Source organism: Rhinopithecus bieti, unplaced genomic scaffold (assembly GCF_001698545.2).
Source record: "Rhinopithecus bieti isolate Rb0 unplaced genomic scaffold, ASM169854v2 scaffold_42380, whole genome shotgun sequence".
Classification (NCBI taxonomy): Eukaryota; Metazoa; Chordata; class Mammalia; order Primates; family Cercopithecidae; genus Rhinopithecus; species Rhinopithecus bieti.
The window spans coordinates 587552-603726 of record NW_016818327.1 but is presented as its reverse complement, the minus strand read 5'-3'; the positions used below and the strand labels follow the sequence as shown (position 1 = coordinate 603726).

At 37.8% G+C, this 16175-nt stretch overlaps 1 protein-coding gene across 1 annotated transcript in view; it reads right to left on the bottom strand.

The window, feature by feature from the left end:
• The window catches only part of AASS (aminoadipate-semialdehyde synthase), a 75526-nt gene that overhangs the window by 44360 nt on the left and 14991 nt on the right, over positions 1-16175 (bottom strand). Inside the window, exons 4-10 of the mRNA XM_017856931.1 lie at positions 13449-13533; positions 5523-5590; positions 5268-5414; positions 3844-3922; positions 3601-3728; positions 1716-1864; positions 191-313 (exon numbers count right to left, since the gene is read on the bottom strand). Coding sequence (XP_017712420.1) covers positions 191-313; positions 1716-1864; positions 3601-3728; positions 3844-3922; positions 5268-5414; positions 5523-5590; positions 13449-13533 — 779 coding nt within the window. The remainder of the gene's footprint in view (positions 1-190; positions 314-1715; positions 1865-3600; positions 3729-3843; positions 3923-5267; positions 5415-5522; positions 5591-13448; positions 13534-16175) is intronic.

Sequence of the window (16175 nt, the reverse complement as noted above, 5' to 3'; positions counted from 1 at the left end):
GTATGTGTGTGTGTGTGTGTGTGTGTGTGTATTCAAATTTGCATGTTTTTTTTTACCTAATCTTAGTATACTTGAGTATATCTCTCCAAATTTTCATAGCTTCATAAAGATGTAAAATATTAAGCATTTTAGAGTAGTATATCTATGTAACTAAGTGATGAATATCATCTAACAACTTTAACAAACTCACCTGTCATGAATAATATGCTGGTCTGCATCATACATGCAAAAGGGACGCTCTATTGTTGTACACTCAGTCATAAACTCTATAGACCCTCCTGTGTCAGCTGAAATGTCACATATTGCCACAAGTCTGAAAATAACATCAATACTTAGATGAGAGGATGAAATTCTGAAGTCTCCAACAAGACTTAAAAAAAGGAGTTCAGAACAATTTTCAACATGGATCCTAAATATTTTCCAGGCTTTTGGGGTCTTTTTCCTATAGCTCATTCTTCAGGACTCTGCACTGTTCTGTGATACAGAGAATCTTCCCAGTATGAGTTTTAGTCTCCACAAAAAAAAAAAAAAAAAAAAAAAAAAGGCAGAAAGAAAAGAAAAGAAAAAAGGAAATAAAAGCAGAACATTGCTTTCCTAGAAAAATCATTAACAGACTAAAATTAACAGAGTTAGCTATCTCTAAATAACTCAGAAAGGTTCAGTTATGCTACCTCCACCCTGCTTAGTAATGTATAGTTTTACATGTGGTTACACAGAAATCTCTAGAATTATGAACAGAAGTCTTAGTCCAGCATTCAAAAGGTTGACTACAATTTTTCTGACCAATCTCCAATTACCACTTGCATACATGAACCAATGCAGAACTAGACTGACACATTCAGCAACCTAATTATGCTTTGGTAGCTCCATATTTATTAAGCACCAATCCTTTCACTTGGAATTCTTGTTCTCCTCATTCCTCCCTTTAAGGTTTGCTGAGCTCAATGCTTCTGCTTTCTTCTAAACCCCAGTGATGTTGTTGCTCCTAGCATTCCCTTGGCATTTACTTGATGCCAGTTACATGCCTAGAAAAGTAAACATATCTTTTACTCTTCCACAAATATTTAGTCATTAATTCATTCAATATTTAATAATTATTTCAATGCCTATTATATATCAGGCAACATACTAGGTGCTTATGGCCAAGAGAAACAGACCCCCTATCCTTAAGGAGATTAAGTTCTAGGAAGAGGGAGAAAAGTCATAAACACAAGAAAACAAATGAGGAATTTCAAAACAAAAAAACAGAGTAACAGACTAGAGATAGAGATGAGAATGGAGGAGTAAGAGAAGACTTCTCTGAGGAAATAGTTTCAGAGCGGCATGGGGCATCACAGAAGGCAAAAGAAGAGTGTTTCAACAACTGGGGATGGGCTGAGCATGGTGGCTCATACCTATAATCCCAGCACCTTGGGAGGTGCTGGGATTATAGGTCCCAAGGCAGGAGGTCTGCTTGGGACCCAGAGATTTAGACCAGCCTGGGAAACATAACAAGACCCCATCTCTGAAAATAAATACACACAATACGATTTTTTTAAAAAGAAGGAAGGATGGTTAACAGTGTCGACTACTGCCAAGAGGTCAAGAAAGATAAGCCAGAGAAGTAGTCATTAGAAATCAAGTCCTGTGATATGTGGGGACATTACATTCTTTGATCCTCTAATAATGGAAGCAGTTGGTCAAAACTACCATTGTTGCTGAAGTAGAGTCCTTACTTGTGTGGTAATGAAGGGCAGCCTTCCACACCAGCAGCTGAGAACTTGCCTGGAGCCAGGAGACTCTGAGCATCTTGGCGGGTTAGGAGGCGAGGAGTGTTTTGTTCCCAGTAGATTCCATTAATTAAGCAAGTTGTATAGGGTGCAATCTGTAATGCAAGTTCCAGGTTTAAGAAAATAGAAAAATAACCTATTTTAATATAGTATACTGAAAGAGAGCTATCAGGAAAGTCTATGAGAAATAATTAAATGTAACTTCTAATTGATTTTCTTATTGTCCATGTCAGTGTCCATCTTTTGAGGCAAAGATAATAAATAGCCACCCAGATTTCAGTGTAGAATTACCCCATGACAGAGCAATATATGACTATAAATACATTATTGGCTGAGCCCAGTGGCTCACGTCTGTAATCCCAGCACTTTGGGAGGCCGAGGCAGGCGGATCACGAGGTCAGGAGATCGAGACCATCCTGGTTAACATGGTGAAACCCTGTCTCTACTAAAAATACAAAAAATTAGCCGGGCATGGTGGCGGGCACCTGTAGTCCTAGCTACTCAGGAGGCTGAGGCAGGAGAATGGCGTAAACCCAGGAGGCGGAGCTTGCAGTGAGCTGAGATTGCGCCACTGAACTCCAGCCTGGGAGACAGAGAGACTTCATCTCAAAAAAAAAAAAAAATTCATTATTATGTTCATTCTATAACGTATTGCATGCCAAAGAAAATGAAAGAACAAAACAAAATAAAACAAACCAAAACAAACAAAAAACAGTGGACCTAAAATTATATTTCCAGCTCTACTAGCGGTAGGGTATGACCTAAATCATGCTACCTCAACTTCCCTGGGCTCTATTTTTCTTACCTGCCAGATGGGGATAATACACACCCCATTCCTCAAAGGAATGCTGTGAAGATTAAATCGGATAACATCTGTAAGCTCTATGGAGCAATATGCTACATACATGCATACATGGCAACTAGGTCAGTATCAGTTTTAGGATGCATCCAATCACCAATACTTCTGTGATTGGGGAAATGAAAAGGAATAAAGGTTTCTTAGATTCAAAATTTTTCAGTTTGAAACTACGTTCATAATTTTTCTTCTTCAAACATCTCAAGCAGAGAAGGTAAGAGTTCTCTCTAACATGCCCTGCATGATATAAGGACTAAACTTCATACCAGAATCTGAAAATGCTATGTTGGTCAAACATATTTAAAATTATTTAAAGCATTCTTTTTCACAATAAATGCATGCCTTTTTTTGTTTTATCTATTTTTTGGTTTGTTAGTTTATCTGGGGGAAGATTGTCACATGGCCAATGACTATAGAACACAAAAATATATTTTATTTCTTATAAGATAAAGCCAGTGTGTCCCATCGAAGGATTTGATTTGTAAGTATAATAGCTTTTTCGTACAGTGGGGATGGTCTGCACTTATGTAGGCACACTATTTCACCCTCACCCCCTGTAAACAATGGCATGCATTTCAGGATTGCTGCTTGAGATTATGGTTGTAATTTGTGGCCATGTTGAGACCAAACGTCATAGGCATTGTGCTCTGCCCACAGTGCTGACTAGTCCAGGATAAACATAGAAAACAGTAACCCACAGGAAATGGCTTAGAGCTATTGGTCACATGCAGACCTGAAGCAGAAATGGAGACAGTGAGACAAAGAGTATATCCACAGAAACCACCAAAAGCACGAAGCAAGACTACTCCAAATACCCCTAAAAGATGATAGCTCCAAAGGCCAACTCATGGTACCCAAAGGACTCACAACAGGAAAACCGAAAGCCAATGTACAATTTATAATTTCTCTCCTTGAAAATTGCCTACCTACAATGTATCATAAGCAACCAACTTAAAAGCTGAACATGATACTCACATCAGTATTAAAACGACTTATGTAGCGCTCAGGATGTTTGTCATACTCTGCAGGATCATACACACCATCTGTTTTCCTGACAAGATGATGATGACGACTTAACACCGTCCCATAGACTTTTCTGAGGTCTTGCAAAGGAGAAAGAAATTAGTGAAGTGGGTGACAAATAATGAAAATTTATGGTGATAAAATATAACACAGACTGTTAAAAACATTAAAAGTTAGTCATCCCCTGTCCCTTACCTCCAGTTTGGGAAACTTCTTTTAATTCATGGGGCTCCACATATTCACAAGGTAGCTCATTAAAGATTGCTTGGGCTCCCTACAAATAACACATGAGTAAAAATCCAAACATCAATAGAAAAAGAACCAACATGGTTTTCTGCAAGGATCTGATCATTTTCCCAACAATTATACAGCTCCACTTGCCTTCCCTACAACCAGGACTGCAACACAGAAATATAGATGAGCTGCTTACAACAAGCCTACTAGCTAGTTTTCATTCCTGTTTGAACAGCACACTTAGAAGGGACTTTAATTTTTTTCTTTTTTACTTAAGCTACTCAGAGTATCAATAAGAGTGTTTAGAAATGAGGGCAAAAATATTTCCATTTATTTTAGATCCATTGCAGAAATTATTCCAAATGGGGAAACTATATTCCCTACAAAAGAAATAATCGGATGCTTACCTCACAATATAATATGAATGATATCCTATTTGTAAGATATTTTCTTTGAAGAAGGAATTATTTTACAATTACAAGTTTCTATAGGCGGTTACAAACACATTCTTAAAACCACCAGAGAAGGAAGAAATTATGAATTCCAGTCTTAAATGAATTTTCCTAACATCTTTTTGCAAAACTCCAAGTAGTCTTAAAAAATGGACATCCTGAGGTCACTTTAAGACTTATGGACATTTTGGTGATAGAGGTAAAACAGATCACCCTCAGAACAGACCTTTACACTATTAACAATGAATTATCTTATTTATTTATTTATTTATTTTATTTTATTTTATTTTGAGATGGAGTCTCGCTCTGTCACCCAGGCTGGAGTGCAGTGTTGCAATCTCGGCTCACTGCAAACTTTGCCTCCTGGATTCAAGCGATTCTCCTGCCTCAGCCTCTTTAGTAGCTGGGATTATGGGTGTGTACCACCAGGCCTGGCTAATTTTTGTATTTTTGGTGTAGACGGTGTTTTACCATATTGGCCAGGTTGGCCTCAAACTCCTGACCTCAGGTGATCCGCCTGCCTCAGCCTCCCAAAGTACTGGGATTATAGGCGTGAGCCACCACACCTGGCCAAATTATCTTTTAAAAAAGGAAAAAGATAGGAAGAAAAAGTATTCCAAGACTCAGATAGCTAGCAATAAACTAAAAACTGTATGTGTGTATGTATGTGTGTATAGATATACACACATATACACTTACATATACACACACACGCACACACATATATATACACACGCACATACATATACACACACACACATATTTGGATCATTACTACTTTTCACTATGAGAAAAATACGTTGGTAAGAAAAGTGCCAAAAAAAGAATCTTCATTCAGTCCATTTGAAATACCCACAAAATGCCTGCCCACATCATTTGGGTTAGTTTCACAGTTTTGGATTGTTTTACAAAAGGAAGTCAGGTAAAACTTACCTTAGAAACATTACCAGTTCCTGTGAACACAAATGTTAAGGGACCTATTGACTTAGGCATCAAACCCAAAGATATTTCATAGCCAGCATCACGAACAGCTTGCACAGCCTGACTGCTATTCCTGTAGTTATGAGCCATGCCAATGTGCTGAAAACAAACATACACAACTCAAGTTAGTCCATCAGCTCAGCGTTTTTTTATTCTTAAGGTGTGAGATGTGTTTTCAAAAAAATAAGCAAAATAAACATCTCTCACCATAAAAGGTGTGTGATGTCCCAAAGCAAGGAGCCTTAAACCCATTCCATGTAAAATGTTGATCATCCCTGTTACAGAATCAGACCAATAGAAAGACTGTTAGTTGGGAAGAATTTAAGCTGTTCTCTCTGCCCGTTCTCCAACCTGTGTGGTGCCCTGCAGAAGCACAGATCACAGCATCTCAGATTTAGAAGAGGCCTCAGTAGATCTTATCCATCCTCTCAACTTTCTGCCATCAAATGCACTAACCCAAATGCATCCCCACCTATTCCTTCCATCTTCAATCCTGATAAAATAGGATGAATGTTCCTCTTCTTATCTAAGGCTAATCTCTCCACATTGGCTCCAGATCCCACCCCTTCCTACCTCCCAACGAATTTATTACTGAGTTACTCTCTTCACAATGCTTCCCTATTGCTTCATTCTTATCAGCATTTAAACATGTTCCTATGCCTCCCATACCAAAAGCAAATGAACAAACAAAAACAGTCACCATTAGCCCTAAGGCTCCCATCATCTATTTATTGACCTAAATAGCTAAACGCAGTGGACACATTGTAGATCAGGTCAGAAGTACTCGGCAATGCAGACCTCTTCTTTGTTGAAACAAAGAGTGCCCCTCAGCATCCCAACTTGAAATTTTTAATCCTACCCTTCTGTAGGATCCTCTTCCTGTGGCAACTCCTTTTATATTATTCACCCTCAGGATTATGTCCTGGGCTCTATTCTCTTCCATATCTACATTTGTCCCTTAGGAAATCTCATCTAGTCCTAAATTTCAAGTACTATCTATATACAGATGACTTCAAGTCTGTCTCTCCAAAATAGATCTTTCTTTTGATTTCAAAACTTAGCCAGCCACCTTCTTATGTCTGTCTCAATTTGGATGTTCTTCAGAAAGCTAAAATTCAGCATGCCTGTAGCAAAGACCTCAGCATCGATTCTTTCCTTATTCTTTTTAGGAAAGAACTTTCCATGCTCCTCCATTCCCCGTCCTCACCCCGGACACACATCCCTACCAAATTTTCTTTTATCATTTTTCAAAAGTCAACTTATAAAGAAATAGTTTTTATACAACATAATGCACCCATTTAAAATGTATAGTTTGGTAACTGTTAACAAATACACACATCCGTGTTATTACCACCATGATCAAGACACAGAGTATTTTGCCAACTCCTGGTCTCCACAACTACTGATCTTTCTCTCTGTATAGATTAGGCACTTCTAAACTTACATATAAATGAAATTTTAAGCAGTAGCCTCTCAGTGTATGCAGGCAGTTGGTTCTAAGACCCCTGTATATGTCAAAATCTGGGCATAATCAAGTCCCACAGTCAGTCCTGTGACACCTGCCTGTATGAAAAGGTGGCCCCCCCGTAAAGGTGGATTTTGCATCCAGTGAATATAAGCGGACTCATGCAGTTCAAACTCATGTTGTTCAGGGGTCGATTGTACTCTTTTACAATGTGTCGGCTTTCACTCAGCACCATGTTTTTGAGATTCATACATATTTTGTGTGTATCAGTATAGTCTTTTATTGCTGAAGAATTGCCCATTTCCATTTCAGTTGATTTCTCTGCTCATCATTTGGGTTGTTTCCAGGCTATTATAAATGGAGTTGCTATAAAAAATTTTTTTGTATAAAATATTGTATTTCTCTTAATAAATGCCTATTAGTGGAATGTATTTTGTACCTTGATACTTAAGTTTTCAGTTTCTTCTTGAGCTGATTTTGGTAATTTGTACTTTTTGGAAATTTATCTAGTTCATGAGGGTTGCCAAATTCATTGACCTATTCATAATATTCCTTTATCATCTTAATATTTGTAAGATATAGTGATGACCTCCTTGTATTCCTTCTTAGTAAATACAGTCTTTTCTCTTTTTCTATCAGTCTACTAAATGTTAATCAATTTTACTGATATTTGTCAGAGAACCAGGTTTTGGTTTCATTGATTTTCTCTATTCTTTTCCTGTTTTAGTTTCATTTATTTTCCCTGTATGTTTATTATTTTTTTTCTACTTGCTTTTGATTTAATTTCTCTGATTTTCTAGCTTCTTAGAGTGGAAGCACAAATTATTAATTTAAAAACTGTCTTCTCTAATAAAAGAATTAAATGCTGTAAATTTCTTTTTAATTGCTACTTTATACCCCACACATTTTGACAAGCTATACTTTAAATTTTTATTCTATTAAAAAATCTTCTAATTTTCCTGTGATTTTTTCTTAACCAATCAGTTATTCAAAATTACATTGAATATCTCCCAAATTTTCGGAAATTTTCCAAATATCTTTCTATAAAAACTTCTAGGTCAATTCTATTACAATCAGAATACATACTGTATGATTTCAAACTTTTAAATTTATCAAAAATTGTTTTGTGACTCACTGTATAGGCTATCTAGGAGTTTTTAGGCCATTAATGTAACTATTGATATAGCTAAATTTAAAGCTATCATGTTGCTGTTTGTTTTCTTGTTTCATTTGTACTTTTTTAAATGCCATTTTTCTTGTATTTTTGCTTGACCTGTGATTTCTTAGTATGAAATTTTACTCCCATTATTGGCTTATTAGTTTTAGAGCCTTGTTTTATTTTAGTGATTTTCTAGGTTACCGTATGCATCTTTATCTTATTATAGTCAACTATCAAGTAATATTATACTACTTCAAGTATAATAAAAGAACCTTACAAAAGTATGGTTCTATTCCTCTTCACCTGTCCATCACTATTGGTGGCATAAGTTTTATTTTTACCTGTGGTGCTATGAATATCACAATACATTGTTTTGTTTGAAACTATCAATTATCTTTTAAATACTTTTTTGTTTTTGAGACAGTTAACTCACTTTGTCACCCAGGCTGGAGTGTAGTGGCATGAACACAGTTCACTGCAGCCTCAACCTCCCAGACTCAAGTAATCCTCCCACCTCAGCCTCCTAAGCAGCTGGGACGACAGGCACGCACCACCAAGCCCAGCTACTCTTGCATGTTTTTGTAGAGATGGGACTTCACCATGTTGCCCAGGCTGGTCTCAAACTCCTAAGTTCAAGCAATCAGCCTGTCCTGGACTCCCAAAGTGCTGAGATTACTGGCATGAGCGACTGTGTCCAGACCCAAAGAAAAGTTTTTAAATAAGATATGATTTTTTTATGTTTGTTTATATTCTACCTTTGTAGCGTTCTTTATTCCTCTAATTCAATCCATGTTTTCAACTGACTTCATTTTCCTTCTGCTTGAGAAATTTTTTAAATACTTCTATGCCAGTGAATTTTATCAGCTTTCATTTGATCAGAAAATCTGTGTTTAATCTTCATTTTCTAGAAAGATGTCCAGGAAGATATTGAAAAGATCTTGTCTTTGGAAAGATATTGTAATATGCATAAAATTATAATTTGGTTTGTTTTCTTTTAGCACTTTAAAGATGTTGCTCCATTTTCTGCTAGCTTAAACTGTTACTGATTAGAAGTTTAATGTTTATCTTAGTTTTTCTATGTATATGGTTCCTTTCTCTCATTTTTTTTAATGTTTTTTTTTTTTTCTTTTTTTTGAGACGGAGTCTAGCTCTGTCGCCCAGGCTGGAGTGCAGTGGCCGGATCTCAGCTCACTGCAAGCTCCGCCTCCCGGGTTTACACCATTCTCCTGCCTCAGGGTCCCGAGTAGCTGGGACTACAGGCGGCTGCCACCTCACCCGGCTAGCTTTTTGTATTTTTTTTTAGTAGAGACGGGGTTTCACCGTGTTAGCCAGGATGGTCTCGATCTCCTGACCTCGTGATCCGCCCTTCTCGGCCTCCCAAAGTGCTGGGATTACAGGCTTGAGCCACCGCACCCAGCCTATTTTTATGTTTTTATCATTGTTTTTTAGCAAGACAATTATGATGATTCTACTGTCATTTTCTTTGTAATTTTTTATTTCTGTTTTTGACTTGGGGTTTATTGAACTTCACTTATCTGTATATTTATAATTTTTATCAAGATATGGGAATGTTCTAGTCATTATTTCTTTCCTTTCTTCCTTCCTCATTGCAGTAGAAATTAAATAAAATGAAGCATAAAAAGAGAAAAAGACTGACGGAAAAAGCAGAATTTAAGTGACAGGTGATGATCAAATGGTCTAATATGTGTGTATTTGGAGTCCCAGAAGAAAGAGAGGAAGGTGAAAGGAAAACAAGCCTTAAGAGAATCAATGCAATCCACAAACATTTGCCTATTAGAACAAAGCCCAATGCTACTGAAAGGAAAACAACAAAATCTGACAATAAACAATGTAAAATGAAAAATGTCTGGCATTCAGTAAAAAATTATGAATTTTGCAATGGAACATTAACCTGGAGATAACCAACAATAGAAACAAACCCAGAAACAAGAAATGACAGAGATGCTGGTCAATGTGCTCAAGGATTAAATGAACACACAAACAAAATGAGGAGTAGAGGAAATCAATCTATCTACCATGTATCCATCAATCAATAGACACTACAGAAGAAAATCTATATATGCTCTTGAATCCTCTGCTTATGTATAGATTCTCCTTTGTGGTGACTATTGATTGATAGATGGATGGACTGATTTCCTCTATTTCTCTCCTCATTTTGTTTATGTTTTCATTTAAAACTTGAATATACTGAATATTTATTATAGCTGTTTTAATCTACTTGTCTGCTAATTGCATCTCTCTCAAAATAGACATTAGTCTCATTTTTAAGCTTTTATAGGAATGAATTTAGAGTAGGCTTTATTAAGAGCTGGTTTAGCCACACACTTCAGGGCTTCCCTAAAAGCCTTATATATTCAGTGAAGTCTCTCTACTCTGGCTGATGGGACAAACTCTGAGAACAGTTTTCCATACAGTTCTCTGGCAATTGTTCTTTTCCACAAATTGTTCCTAAGCTAGTCTCACGAATTTTCATCCTCCACTCAGCAAGACCCCTAAGCATATTTCTGGAACACTATTTCTGCATAGCTCCCTACTCTTTGGTACCATGTGTTGTCAATTCCAGCCAACTCAACCTCCCCAACTCCTATCTCCTCAGTTCAGTGAGTTCACCAGGCTTTGTGTCACTTTTTTATATTCATACCATCTGAAAATTTCTCCAGACAGAAAGCCAGGGTAAACACAGAATTCACCTCATCTATTTTCCATCTATCAAGAATCACAAGTCTATACTGCCTATAGTCCAATGTCTGATAACATTGTTTTCTATATCTCATCCAATTTTTCTAGTTGGTTAATGACAGGATAGTAAGTCTGAACTCAGTTAATCCTTCATGAATGGAGAGCACATAATTTTCACAGCAGACATAGTTGCCCAGCTATAGATTACATTTCTCAGTCAATTTTGACCAATAGGTATAAGCAGAAATAATATGTTCAGATTCTGGGTCACATCCTTAGAAAGGAAGCTAATTGCCTCTACTTCCTTTCTCCCCTTTCTACTGACTGGAAAATAGCAACCTGAAGGGTCACCTTAGAAATGAAAGTCAAGTGTTGACAATAGCAAAGCTTTCCTCTCATTCCACCATCCCTTGATTTCTCACTTCTGGACTTCCAGCTTATGTAAGCTCTGTTTTGTGGAGTCTCCATTATAGCAATTTAGTTTGTAATCTACTAATATATTGTCCTATGCAGAACTCATTTACTGTCTTCCCCCAAATTCTTCCTCCATTCCTGTGGGTACTGAAAGAACTGAATCACTGTCCGAGTTGGTGACCTGTATGTCATCATTGAAGTGTCTCCCTCACTGCCCTCACACCTACATCCAATCAGTCACCACATCCTGTGAATTCCACCTTCTAAATACTTATAAGAACCACATATAGTTCTCTCCAAATACACTCTAATTATACTGAACTTATTTCTATTCCTCAAAACTATTATTTTTCCCCTCTTCACTTTAAGCTTTGCACACTTGTACTGTCCTCCCTTACTTCCTTGAATAGTTTTCATCATTCTTCAGATCTCATCTTCAAAGGCACTTTTAAAAGAACATTTTGCAACAGCCAAGTTCAAATACCTTTCTTTTCTCTTTCTTTTCTTTTCTTTTTTTTTTTTTTTTTTTTTTTCTGAGATGGAGTCTTGCTCTGTCTCCCAGGCTGGAGTACAATGGTGTGATCTCAGCTTACTGCAACCTCCGCCTCCTAGGTTCAAGCTATTCTCCTGCCTCAGCCTCTTGAGTAGCTGGGATTACAGGCACCCACCACTACGCTCAGCTGATTTTTGTATTTTTAGTAGAGACGGGGTTTCACCTTGTTGGCCAGGCTGGTCTTGAACTCTGGACCTCAGGTGATCTGCCCTCCTCGGCCTCCTGAAGTGCTGGGATTACAGGTGTGAGTCACCGCACTCAGCCTCAAACATCTTTCTTATAGCAATTAACACTAGCATTGTATTCGTGTTTACTAGCCTGAATTCTTCTTTTTTTTTTTTTTGAGACGGAGTCTCGCTCTGTCACCCGGGCTGGAGTGCAGTGGCCGGATCTCAGCTCACTGCAAGCTCCGCCTCCCGGGTTCACGCCATTCTCCTACCTCAGCCTCTCGAGTAGCTGGGACTACAGGCGCCTGCCACCTCACCCGGCTAGTTTTTTGTATTTTTTAGTAGAGACGGGGTTTCACCGTGTTAGCCAGGATGGTCTGATCTCCTGACCTTGTGATCCACCTGTCTCGGCCTCCCAAAGTGCTGGGATTACAGGCTTGAGCCACCGCGCCCGGCCGCCTGAATGCTTCTTTAAGAACATGAACTACATCCTGTTCATGGATGTGGTCCTACTTCTGAATATGGTGACTTCTAAATAAATCACCTAATTCTGATGTATTAATTCTGTCTAGGTAAATAAAACCCTCATCTGGATGAGTCCTGAAAGGCCCTAGGCATCATAGTCATCAGAGGTCTTTCTACTACTGCTTTTATACTAAGAAATTTAATTTTCTTTTAGTTTAATAGAGCTGATTTGTGTGTTGGGTGAGGAAAGGCATGAGGTGAGAGAAAAAAGCAATGAATTGTTTTTGTTGTTGTTGTTTGTTTGTTTTTAAAGACAGAGTTTTGCTCTGTCGTCCAAACTGGAGTGCAGTGGCGTGATCTCGGCTCACTGCAAACTCTGCCTCCTGGATTCAAGCAATTCTCATGCCTCAATCTCCCGAGTAGCTGAGATTATAGACATGCACCACCAATGGCTAATTTTTGTATTTTTAGTAGAGACGGGGTTTCACCATGTTGGCCAGGCTGGTCTCAAACTCCTGACTGCCTCATCGACCCAAAGTGCTGGGATTACAGGCATTAACCACTGTTCCCTGCCTGAATGGGTTTAAGTGAAAGAAATTTTTGAATTTCAAATTTTGGCTTAGATTTCTTTATTATTTAAGAAGCAGGTGGATTTGAGTATAATATTAATAATAAGCAGAATGACATAAGCCATAATAAGGAATCTTCTACTTTTATATAACAAGGTCAAACAAATAATGCCAAAGTCATGATCTTCCTTATTAGACCTGCAACAAGTCTGATCTGAAACAGAGCTATAACATATTGTGGTGTTTCTTAACCAAACAAAGTTCAAAGAATTAACTTGACAAAATTCCTGCCCCTACACCTTTTTTCCCTTTCTGTTTTTCCCTATCTTTTCCTTCTCTATGTTTCATTACCAAACTGATATCTCCTTCTAGCATTTTGAAAGGAACTGCCTAAAAACCAGAGCCTATTTGTAGTTGTTATCCTTCTCCCTGCTTTTTCTTTTGAATTTTACAGTAAAATATTTTAACCATGTATCTTCATACTTTATTCCACTTGTATTCATCATCCTTCAGCATACCTTCATTTTAATTTTTTCCATGGAAATAAACACTCCTATCCCCTTGCCACAGAAAAGTGAAAACTCACAGTTATTCCACAAGCCAATTTAGAAACTGGGTGATGTAAGTCCTGGCGTACTTACCTGCCACACCAGCCCACTGTCCAAATGCCACTACCCGTACTCCTCTATGATCCACCATTTTCTCATAATCAATAAGGCGAATTTCCTGAAAGAGGGATTAAAAATTTTTCAACTGGACCCATTAGGCTTAATTTTAACAAGTAAAGACATATATGAGCAAGTAAATATTTCACATTTTTTCCTCTGAAATACATCTTAATTTGCTAATAGAAGTTATCATCAGGTATACTGTGAAATATTTAGAAAACGCCAGGTAGCAAACCAATGGTAGGCTTGTAATTAGAAATGAAAAAATGTTCGTAGCAGGTGCTATATCCCCCTTGATGGTAGGCAATGAAATAATAAAGGTAGAATTTCCTTTACCATTTTGCACCCCCCCGCCCGCCCCCAGCACCATCTACAAACATATCTATAGCCCCACTCATCCTTACATCCTTCCTTCTGGTCAAAGAAAACAGATCCTTTTTGAGACAAATCTCTGTAACCTAGATCCCAGCTTCTCTCATGTCCTCCAAGACCACTCTTCTTGAACTATTACCTCTTTCTTGCATCATCCCTCTTTACATTGTTCCTCAACCATTCTAAGTACACTCAGGTCTCTTCTACCTGGAAAATAATAACACTCTCTCTCAAGTCCAAGCACAGCTATTTTTCTCTCTCCTCCTCCTCCTCCTTCTCCTCTTTTTTTCTTTTTCCCTCTCCTTCCTTTTACAGGTAACCTTCCTCTCAAAAGTAGTACATGATTCCTTTGAGTAACTCAGGACAAAACCTGGAGTCATTCCTGAGTCCTCTCCTTTTCTCATAGTCCACCTTTATGCCATTTCTCTTCCTTGCCTTCACTAAAATCATATTCTTCCTCTTTCCTCGAAAACCTTTCCTCTCTCAGGAAAGTATTAGTAATTAATGCTTAAAATATATTAGTGTATTGCAATTATACACTATTTTAAACAGTAATTTTATTTCCTCAAAGATTATATAATTTTTATCGTGTTTGTGAATTTAAGAATGTTTATCATTCTTCCAACTCCAAGTAATTGGTTACAAAATGCTGCCCAAAAGCAGTCCTGTTAGGTCAGTTTTTGTTAATTTTCTTATAATGAACAAAAGTTAAAGTAACAAAAAAGTTCCTAAAGTACATTATAAAGACTTTATTTGCTTAAAGTGGAACATTCTTCCGATAGTATTATTTCCATTAATTACTTTTGAACTTATTCTTTAGAAACACTACAAATTAACTGTCACCCTGGTCTACTGTATTTGGAGTTAATTGGAAAGTATTTTATACTTCTATATAATAGGTATTTTCCATTGCTTTTACTGTTTATGAACTCTCCAATCATCTGCCCTAATCTCAGATTCTAGCTGTAACATCTTGAAGATGTGAACCTTAGACTTCTTTTTCTATACTCCCTTCCTAGGCTCATCCAGTCTCATGGCTCTAGACACCACCTAGTCTCTGACAACTACAAAATGTATGTCAGAAGAAGCCGCCGTCCTGAACTTCAGACTTATATCCAGCAGCCCTCTTAGATTATCCCTTTAAATGTCTAATAGAATATTAAACTCAGCAGACCCTAAACTCAACTCTTGATTTGCCCACCCAAGGCTTTTTCTCTTGTAGTAATATCACGTCATTCCATGGCAATTGCTTCAAGTAGCTCAGGCCAAAACCTGGAGTCATTCCTGACTCCTCTCCTTTTTCCATATTTCACCTTTATGTCATCAGTGAATCCTGTAGGGTCCACCTCTAAAACACATCCAAGATTTGTCCACATTTCACAACTTCCACTTCCACCATTTCTTCCAGGTGCAGGCCACCATCACTTATGACTTGCAGTCTGGACCAGCCTAGATTAGCAGCCTTCTTAGTAATGTTGCTCTCCTCCTCCCACCTCCAACCATTATTGACACAAGAGACGGAATAAGCATTTTTGAACATGGTCTACTCTAACCCCACATTCAAACAGACCTTCAGGCCTTTGCATTACTATTCTGTCTGCTTAAAAGACTCATTTCAGATGTACATGGCTTGGTCCTTCACCTCCTTCAGATTGTTGCTCAATACCACTTTCACAGTGGGATCCTCCCTGACGATCCTACTTAAAATAGCATCATCACCTCCCAGTGCCCAGAACTCCTTTTCTCCTTCAATATTATATTTATCTTCATCACATATATTCCCAAGTGGCATATTAGATGTCTTATTTATTGATTATCTGTCTCCTCCCACTAGAATGTAAGTTCTGTGAAGATAAAGATACTTTACTCTTTTGCTCTTGCATTGGAGCAGTGTCAGACACAGCATCAGCACTGAGTAAATATTTGTTAAATGAATATCCTGTGTTTTAAACAGCTGCTAGTTTTTTTCATAGTATTTATATTTCAAAATGCATTTTCCCTTATGAATGTGAATAAATGTAAAAATTGTCTCAGCCAGGCACGGTGGCTCATGCCTGTAATCCCAGCACTTTGGGAGGCTGAGGTGGGCAGATCATGAGGTCAGGAGATTGAGACCATCCTGACTAACATGGTGAAACCCCATCTCTACTAAAAATATAAAAAATTAGCTGGGCATGTTTGCTGGCACCTATAGTCCCAGCTCCTCAGGAAACTGAAGCAGGAGAATCACCTGAACCTGGGAGGCAGAGGTTGCAGCGAGCCGAGATCACACTACTGCACTCTAGCCTGGATCACAGAGCAAGACTCCATCTCAAAAAAAAAAAAAAA